General features: G+C 49.0%; 1 protein-coding gene across 1 annotated transcript; it reads left to right on the top strand.

Annotated features, from left to right (window-relative positions):
- Positions 1 to 5,120: 5,120 nt before the first annotated feature.
- Positions 5,121 to 7,760, top strand: LOC137381118 (uncharacterized protein PF3D7_1120000-like). The gene is made up of 2 exons (XM_068053505.1): positions 5,121 to 5,319; positions 6,973 to 7,760. Exons 1-2 carry the CDS (start codon positions 5,121 to 5,123, stop codon positions 7,758 to 7,760), a joined length of 987 nt encoding a protein of 328 aa, XP_067909606.1.
- The last annotated feature ends 1,982 nt before the right edge of the window (positions 7,761 to 9,742 follow it).

Below are 9,742 nucleotides of genomic sequence, written 5' to 3'. Positions count from 1 at the left end.
AGTACTTCTGGTGTACAAGAACAGCTGAGCTGTGTTGGCCTACAACATGGAGCCAGAGGCCAGCCGGAGTGGGGCAAAACCATCTGCCTGGGAGCAGGGAGGAGCCGGGGTGAAAGGGATAGGAGCCAGGGCAGCTGTAGGGGCAGTCTGGGCAGGGGTGGGCATAACCCGAGGTGATGCTGAGCTGCTGGAGAGATTCCTGGGGGTGCCAGCGGGAGCCAGGAGTGGTGCTGGGGGTGGGGCTGGTCAAGAATGGTGCCACAAGTGCTGGTGGGAGCCAGCGGGGTGTCGTGTGGTGGTGGTAATTGGCAGGAGGGTGTTACAAGTGTGCTGGGTGGAGCCAGGGAGGAGCCGGGTTAGTTAAATTGCTGGATTTGCAGGGGGGAAGCAGGAGTGGGAGTTCCGTGGCCGGGGTGGGGTCCAGGGAAATGGAGTTGCTGGGGGGCTGCCCAGAATGGGAGGAGCCAGGGCAACTGAAGGAATATTTCAACACTTCTGTTACTCTGTGTGTAAAAATGTACTCCAGAGCAGGTTCTGCACGGCCTGGTATCAACCCCAAAATATGAGTAACTGCCGGGCAATCAGTCCCAGTTCCTGATTTACAGGTACTTTCCCCTTTAGAACACGGCCCAGTGGAACCAACAGCGTGCTCTCCACCGAACCATTTGATACACACTGCAAGTTCCAGTTTTCAGCACCAGTGCAGTTTCTGGAATCTGTTGTGCCATTGCAGCACACATTAGTAGCAGAATTTTCAGCATTCACCACAATTGGGTCCACAAGATCCACATCAATATTTATTTGACATGTTTGTCAAGAGTAAGATGGTTCATTCTGCCCGGGAGCTCTCATTGACCGAGGAAGTGCGATCTTTCAGAAAGATCTTCATGAGTATGAAGAGAGGACCAGGCAGCTGCTGGAAATCAGTAATACTTCAGTGACTGGGGACCAAGCAGACAATGGTGTGAGGAAAGGTGAGTGTCACCAGCAGCATGTTTAAACCATGTTTGAGCTTTCGAGCTTCTATGATATGACAACTGAGCATACCTCATGTAAATGTTTTCTTCTGAACGGTGCACTGCTGTCAGTGGACACACCGGCTGGAGATGGTGGAGCGTCAGTGGCAGCAGCCGATGGTGTTGAAAGGGGACCTGGAGAAAGCAGACAGCCGCAGGTCACAGAGGAAAATGAGGCATTAACTGAGACTGAGATGGAAGGAGAGGGGCATCCAGACGATCAGGACGGTGTGCACCATGGGTGAGAGGGCAGGTAATGTGGCACTGTTACACCTATCCTCACATGGCACCTTCAGGATGCTGTTGTGGGCGGCTGGGAACATGAGTCGATACTCAGACCATCACCTCTCCTTCCCCTGACACCCCTTGCTCTGAGAGTGCCATAGAGAAATGCTATCCAGGCAGTCATGAAGATCAGGCCCTGGGGTTACAGGGAGTATGTGTGATAGAGCGGTACATACTGTCAGGTGCTGAAGGAACTCCAACAGTTCAAGCACTTATTTTGCGGTCTTCATAGACACTTGGAGCACATCAGACTCATTTTGAGATTTCAGAGTAAGAGGAGTTCATTGCAGGAGTGAGGGATGTACTGGAGACTCAATATGACAGGCAGCTGGATTCTCTGGACTTGATCAGGCAGAAGATGACAAACCCGTGACAGGAGGTGAGAGACATGAAGACAGGTCTTTGTCAGGAGGGAAGGAGTTGAAACAAGGCTTTGTCAGGAGGTGAGGGTGTTGAAGACAAGGCATGTCAGGAGGTGAATGAGCGAAAGACAAGTCTTTGTCAGGAGGTGAGGGAGTTGAAGATAAGGCTTTGCCAGGAGGTGAAGGGGTTGAAGACAAGTCTTTGTCAGAAATGTGAGGGAGTTGAAGACAAGGCTTTGTTAGGAAGTGAGGGAGTTGAAGACAGGGATTTGTCCAGAGGTGAGGGAGTTGAAGAAAAGTCTTTGTCAGGAGTGAGGGATTTGAAGACAAGGCTTTGTCGGGAGGTGAGGGAGTTGAAGACAAGGCTATGTCAGGAGGTGAATGAGTTGAAGACAAGTTTTTGTCGGGAGGTGAGGGAGTTGAAGACATGTCTTTGTCAGGAGGTGAGGTGCTGAAGATAAGGCTTTGTCAGGAGGTGAGGGAGTTGAAGACAAGGCTTTGTCAGGAGGTGAGGGAGTTGAACACATGCCTTTGTCAGGAGGTGAGGTGCTGAAGACAAGGCTTTGTCAGGAGGTGAGGGAGTTGAAGACAAGGCTTTGTCAGGAGGTGAGGGAGTTGAAGACAAGTCTTTGTTAGGAGGTGAGGGCGTTGAAGACAAGGCATTGTCAGGAGGTGAGGGAGTTGAAGACAAGTCTTTGCCAGGAGGTGAATGAGTTGAAGACAGGTAATTGTCATGAGGTGAGGGATTTGAAGACAGGGCTTTGTCAGTCGGTGAGGGAGTTGAAGACACGTCAATGTCAGGAGGTGAATGAGTTGAAGCCAAGCCTTTGTCAGGAGGTGAGGGAGATGAAGACAAGTCTTTGACCGGAGGTGAGGGAGTTCAAGACATGTCTTTGTCAGGAGGTAAATGAGTTGAAGACAAAGCTTTGTCAGGAGGTGAGGGAGTTGAAGACGAGGCATTATCAGGAGGTGCGGGAGTTGAAGACACGTCTTTGTCACGAGGTGAGGATGTTGAAGGCATGTCTTTGTCAGGAGGTGAATGAGTTAAAGACAACGCTTTGTCAGGAGGTGAGGCTGTTGAAGACAAGTCTTTGTCAGGAGATGAGGGAGTTGAAGACAAGGCTTTGTCTGGTGGTGAGGGAGTTGAAGCCATGTCTTTGTCACGAGGTGAGAGGGTAGAAAGCAAGTCTTTGTTTGGAGGTGGGGGAGTTGAAGACACATCTTGGTCAAGAGGTGAGGGAGTTAAAGACAAGGCTTTGTCAGGAGTTGAGGAACCTGAAGACAAGTCTTTGTCAGGAGTTGAAGGAGTTGAATACATGGCTTCATTTGGAGGTGAGGGAGTTGAAGACTAGGCTTTGTCAGCAGGTGAGCTAGTTGAAAGCAAGGCTCAGTCAGAAGGTGAGGGAGTTGAAGACAAGGATTAGTCAGGAGGTGAGGGAGTTGAAGACAATGCTTTGTCAGGAAGTGAGGGTGTTGAAGACAAGGCTTTGTCAGGAGGTGAAAGAGTTGAAGACAAATCTTTGTCAGGAGGAGAGGGAGTTGAAGACAAGTCTTTGTCAAGGGTGAGGGTATTGAAGACAACGCATTGTGAGGAGGTGAGGGTGTTGAAGACATGTCTTTGCCAGGAGGTGTGGGATTTGAAGACAGGGCTTTGTCAGGTGGTGAGGGAGTTGAAGACAAGTCTTTTCAGGAGGTGAGGGACTTGAAGACAAGGCTTTGTCTGGAAGTGAGGGAGTTGAAGACAAGGCTTTGTCAGGCGGTGAGGTAGTTGAAAACAAGGCTTTGTCAAAGGTGAGAGAATTGAAGACGAGGCATTCTGAGGAGGTGAGGGTGTTGAAGACAAGTCTTTGTCAGGAGGTGAGGTTGTTAAAGGCAAGGGGTTGTCAGGAGGTGAGGGATTTGAAGACACGGCTTTGTCAGAGCCTGAGGGAGTTGAAGACAAGCCTTGCAAGGAGGTGAGGGAGTTGAAGGCAAGCCTTTGTCAGGAAGAGAGGGAGTTGAAGACAGCTCATTGTCAGGAGGTGAGGGAGTTGGATACATGGATTTCTCTGGTGGTGAAGGAATTGAAGTCAAGTCTTTGTTAGGAGGTGAGGGAGGTGAAGACAAGTCTTTTTCAGGAGGTGAGGGAGTTGAAGACATGGCTTTGTTAGGAGGTGAGGGAGTTGAAGACACGTCTTTGTCAGGAGGTGAGGTAGTTGAAGACAAGGCTTTGTCAGTCGGTGAAAAAGATGAAGACAAGGATTTGTCTGGAGGTGAGGGAGTTGAAGACAAGGCTTTGTCATGAAGTGACGGACTTGAATACAAGGCTTTGTCTGGAGGTGAGGGAGTTGAAAACAAGGCTTTGTCAGAAGGTGAGGGAATAGAAGACAAGGCTATGTCAGGAGGTGAGGGAGTTGAAGACAAGTCTTTGTCAGAAAGGTGAGGGAGTTAAAGACAAGGCTTTGTTAGGAGCTGAGGGAGTTGAAGACAAGTCTTTGTCAGGAGGTGAGGGAGTTGAAGACCAGGATTTGTCTCGAGGTGAGGGAGTTGAAGACAAGTATTTCTCAGGAGATGAATGGGCTGAAGACATGTCTTTGTCAGGAGTTGAGGGATTTGAAGACAAGTCTTTGTCAGTAGGTGGGGGAGATGAAGGCAAGACTTTGTCAGGAGGTGAGGGAGTTGAAGACAAGGCTATGTCAGGAGGTGAATGAGTTGAAGACATGTCATTGTCGGGAGGTGAGGGAGTAGAAGACATGGCTTTGTCAGAAGGTCAGGGAGTTGAAGACAAGTCTTTGTCAGGAGGTGAGGCAGTTGAAGACATGTCTTTGTCATGAGCTGAGGTGCTGAAGACAAGGCTTTGTCAGGAGGTGAGGGAGTTGATGACAAGGCTTTGTCAGGAGGTGAGGGAGGTGAAGACAAGTCTTTGTCAGGAGGTGAGGACGTTGAAAACAAGGCTTTGTCAGGAGGTGAGGGAGTTGAAGACAAGTCTTTGCCAGGAGGTGAATGAGTGGAAGACTAGCCCATGTCAGGAGGTGAGGGAGATGAAGACAAGTCTTTGACCGGAGGTGAGGGAGTTCAAGACATGTCTTTGTCAGGAGGAAAATGATTTGAAGACAAAGCTTTGTCAGGAGGTGAGGGAGTTGAATACGAGGCATTATCAGGAGGTGCGGGAGATGAAGACAGGTCTATGTCACGAGGTGAGGATGTTGAAGGCATGTCTTTGTCAGGAGGAGAATGAGTTGAAGACAAGGCTCTGTCAGGAGGTGAGGCAGTTGAAGACAAGTCTTTGTCAGGAGATGAGGGAGTTAAAGACAAGGCTTTGTCAGGAGTTGGGGAACATGAAGACAAGTCTTTGTCAGGAGGTGAATGAGTTGAAGACAAGTCTTTGTCAGGAGGTGAGGGAGTAGAAGACAAGGGTTTGTCAGAAGGTCAGGGAGTTGAAGACAAGTCTTTGTCAGGAGGTGAGGCAGTTGAAGACATGTCTTTGTCAGGAGGTGAGGTGCTGAAGAACAGGCTTTGTCAGGAGGTGAGGGAGTTGAAGACAAGGCTTTATGAGGAGGTGAGGGAGTTGAAGACAAGTCTTTGTCAGGAGGTGAGGACGTTGAAGAAAAGGCTTGGTCAGGAGATGTGGGAGTTGAAGACAAGTCTTTGCCAGGAGGTGAATGAGTTGAAGACAGGTAATTGTCATGAGGTGTGGGATTTGAAGACAGGGCTTTGTCAGTAGGTGAGGGAGTTGAAGACAAGTCAATGTCAGGAGGTGAATGAGTTGAAGACTAGCCTTTGTCAGGAGGTGAGGGAGATGAAGACATGTCTTTGTCAGGAGGTGAAGGAGTTGAAGGCAAGGCTTTATCTGAAGGTGAGGGAGTTGAAGACTAGGCTTTGTCAGCAGGTTTGGTAGTTGAAGGCCAGGCTTTGTCAGAAGGTGAGGGAGTTGAAGACAAGGATTAATCAGGAGGTGAGGGAGTTGAAGACAATGCTTTGTCAGGAGGTGAGGGTGTTAAAGACAAGGCTTTGTCAGGAGTTGGGGAACATGAAGACAAGTCTTTGTCAGGAGGTGAATGAGTTGAAGACAAGTCTTTGTCGGGAGGTGAGGGAGTAGAAGACAAGGCTTTGTCAGAAGGTCAGGGAGTTGAAGACATGTCTTTGTCAGGAGGAGAGGGAGTTGAAGACAAGTCTTTGTCAAAGGTGAGGGAATTGAAGACAACGCATTGTGAGGAGGTGAGGGTGTTGAAGACAAGTCTTTGCCAGGAGGTGTGGGATTTGTAAACAGGGCTTTGTCAGGTGGTGAGGGAGTTGAAGACAAGTCTTTGTCAGGAGGTGAGGGACTTGAAGACAAGGCTTTGTATGGAGATGAGGCAGTTGAAGGCAAGGCTTTGACAGGTGGTGAGGGAATTCAAGACGAGGCATTCTGAGGAGGTGAGGGTGTTGAAGACAACGCTTTGTCAGGAGGTGAGGTTGTTTAAGGCAAGGCTTGTCAGGAGTTGAGGAACTTGAAGACAGGTCTTTATCAGGAGGTGAAGGAGTTGAAGACAAGGCTTTAACTGGAGGTGACGGAGTTGAAGACTAGGCTTTGTCAGCAGGTGAGGTAGTTAAAAGCAAGGCTTTGTCAGAAGGTGAGGGAGTTGAAGACAAGGATTAGTCAGAAGGTGAGGGAGTTGAAGACAATGCTTTGTCAGGAGGTGAGGGTGTTAAAGACAAGGCTTTGTCAGGAGGTGAAAGATTTGAAGTCAAGACTTTGTCAGGAGGAGAGGGAGTTGAAGACAAGTCTTTGTCAAAGGTGAGGGAATTGAAGGCAACGCATTGTGAGGAGGTGAGGGTGTTGAAGACAAGTCTTTGCCAGGAGGTGTGGGATTTGAAGACATGGCTTTGTCAGGTGGTGAGGGAGTTGATGACAAGGCTTTGTCAGGAGGTGAGGGATTTGAAGACACGGCTTTGTCAGAGCCTGAGGGAGTTGAAGACAAGGCTTGTCAGGAGGTGATGGAGTTGAGGACATCTCATTGTCAGAAGGTGAGGGAGTTGAAGACAAGGTTTTCAGGAGGTGAGGGAGTTGAAGACTAGGCTTTGTCAGCAGCTGAGGTAGTTGAAAGCAAGGTTTGTCAGAAGGTGAGGAAGTTGAAGTCAAGGATTAGTCAGGAGGTGAGGGAGTTGAAGACAATGCTTTGTCAGGAGGTGAGGGTGTTAAAGACAAGGCTTTGTCAGGAGGTGAAAGAGTTGAAGACAAGACTTTGTCAGGAGGAGAGGGAGTTGAAGACAAGTCTTTGTCAAAGGTGAGGGAATTGAAGACAACGCAATGTGAGGAGGTGAGGGTGTTGAGGACAATGCTTTGTCAGGAGGTGAGGGTGTTAAAGACAAGTCTTTGCCAGGAGGTGTGGGATTTGAAGACAGGGCCTTATCAGGTGTTGAGGGAGTTAAAGACAAGTCTTTGCCAGGAGGTGAGGGACATGAAGGCAAGGCTTTGTCTGGAAGTGAGGGAGTTGAAGACAAGGCTTTGTCAGGAGGTGAGGGACATGAAGGCAAGGCTTTGTCTGGAAGTGAGGGAGTTGAAGACAAGGCTTTGTCAGGCGGTGAGGTCGTTGAAAGCAAGGCTTTGTCAATGCTGAGGGAATTGAAGACACGGCTTTGTCATGAGGTGAGGGAGTTGAAGACATGGATTTCTCTGGTGGTGAGGGAGTTGAAGTCAAGTCTTTGTCAGGAGGTGAGGGAGTTGAAGGCAATTATTTTGCAGGAGGTGAGGGAGTTGAAGACATGGCTTTGTCAGGAGGTGAGGGAGTTGAAGACAAGGCTTTGTCAGAAGGTGAGGGAGCAGAAGACAAGCATTTGTCTGGAGGTGAGGGAGTTGAAGACAAGGCTTTGTCAGGCGGTGAAAGAGTTGAAGACAAGGATTTGTCTGGAGGTGAGGGAGTTGAAGACAAGGCTTTGTCAGAAGGTGAGGGAGCAGAAGACAAGCATTTGTCAGGAGGTGAGGGAGTTGAAGACAAGGCTTTGTCAGGCGGTGAAAGAGTTGAAGACAAGGATTTGTCTGGAGGTGAGGGAGTTGACGACAAGGCTTTGTCTGGATGTGAGGGAATTGAAGACAAGGCTTTGTCAGGAGGTGAGGGAGATGAAGACACGTCTTTGAGCGGAGGTGAGGGAGTTCAAGACATGTCTTTGTCAGGAGGTAAATGAGTTGAAGACAAAGCTTTGTCAGGAGGTGAGGGAGTTGAAGACGAGGCATTATCAGGAGGTGCGGGAGTTGAAGACACGTCTTTGTCACGAGGTGAGGATGTTGAAGGCATGTATTTGTCAGGAGGAGAATGAGTTGAAGACAAGGCTTTGTCAGGAGGTGAGGCAGTTGAAGACAAGTCTTTTTCAGGAGATGAGGGAGTTGAAGACAAGGCTTTGTCTGGTGGTGAGGGAGTTGAAGCCATGTCTTTGTCACGAGGTGAGAGGGTAGAATGCAAGTCTTTGTTTGGAGGTGGGGGAGTTGAAGACAAGGCTTTGTCAGGAGTTGAGGAACTTGAAGACAAGTCTTTGTCAGGATGTGAAGGAGTTGAAGACAAGGCTTTATCTGGAGGTGAGGGTGTTGAAGACTAGGCTTTGTCAGCAGGTGAGGTAGTTGAAAGCAAGGCTTTGTCAGAAGGTGAGGGAGTTGAAGACAAGGATTAGTCAGGAGGTGAGGGAGTTGAAGACAATGCTTTGTCAGGAGGTGAGGGTTTTGAAGACAAGGCTTTGTCAGGAGATAAAAGAGTTGAAGATAAGACTTTATCAGTAGGTGAGGGAGTTGAAGACAGGTCTTTGTCAAAGGTGAGGGAATTGAAGACAACGCATTGTGAGAAGGTGAGGGTGTTGAAGACAGGTCTTTGTCAAGAGGTGTGGGATTTGAAGACAGGGCTTTGTCAGGTGGTGAGGGAGTTGAAGACAAGGCTTTGTCAGGAGGTGAGGTTGTTAAAGGCAAGGCTTTGTCAGGAGGTGAGGGATTTGAAGACATGGCTTTGTCAGAGCCTGAGGGAGTTGAAGACAAGGCTTGTCAGGAGGTGAGGGAGTTGAAGGCAAGCCTTTGTCAGGAAGAGAAGGAGTTGAAAACAGCTCATTATCAGAAGGTGAGGCAGTTGAAGACAAGGTTTGTCAGGAGGTGAGGGAGTTGAAGTCAAGTCTTTGTCAGGAGGTGAGGGAGTTGAAGACAAGGATTTCTCTGGTGGTGAGGGAGTTGAAGTCAAGTCTTTGTCAGGAGGTGAGGGAGTTGAAGGCAATTATTTTTCAGGAGGTGAGGGAGTTGAAGACATGGCTTTGTTAGGAGGTGAGGGAGTTGAAGACAAGTCTTTGTCAGGAGGTGAGGGAGTTGAAGACAAGGATTTGTCTAGAGGTGAGGGAGTTGCGGACAAGTCATTGTCAGGAGGTGGGGGAGATGAAGGCAAGGCTTTGTCAGGAGGTGAGGGAGTTGAAGACAAGGCTATGTCAGGAGGTGAATGAGTTGAAGACATGTCTTTGTCAGGAGGTGAGGTGCTGAAGACAAGGCTTTGTCAAGAGGTGAGGGATTTGAAGACAAGGCTTTGTCAGGAGGTGAGGGAGTTAAAGACAAGGCTTTGTCAGAAGGTCAGGGAGTTGAAGACAAGGCTTTGTCAGAAAGTCAGGGAGTTGAAGACAAGTCTTTGTCAGGAGGTGAGGGAGTTGAAGACATGTCTTTGTCAGGAGGTGAGGTGCTGAAGACAAGGCTTTGTCAAGAGGTGAGGGATTTGAAGACAAGGCTTTGTCAGGAGGTGAGGGAGTTAAAGACAAGGCTTTGTCAGAAGGTCAGGGTGTTGAAGACAAGTCTTTGTCAGGAGGTGAGGGAGTTGAAGACAAGTCTTTGTCAAAGGTGAGTGAATTAAAGACAACGCATTGTGTGGAGGTGAGGGTGTTGAAGACAAGTCTTTGCCAGGAGGTGTGGGATTTGAAGACAGGGCTTTGTCGGGTGGTGAGGGAGTTGAAGGCAAGTCTTTGTCAGGAGGTGAGGGACTTGAAGCCAAGGCTTTGTCTGGAAGTGAGGCAGTTGAAGACAAGGCTTTGTCAGGCGGTGAGGTAGTTGAAAACAAGGCTTTGTCAAAGGTGAGGGAATTGAAGACGAGGCATTCTGAAGAGGTG

Source organism: Heterodontus francisci, chromosome 21, assembly GCF_036365525.1.
Source record: "Heterodontus francisci isolate sHetFra1 chromosome 21, sHetFra1.hap1, whole genome shotgun sequence".
Taxonomy (NCBI): domain Eukaryota; kingdom Metazoa; phylum Chordata; class Chondrichthyes; order Heterodontiformes; family Heterodontidae; genus Heterodontus; species Heterodontus francisci.
Note: the sequence above shows the minus strand (reverse complement) of the source record. Positions and strands in the feature narration are given on the sequence as shown.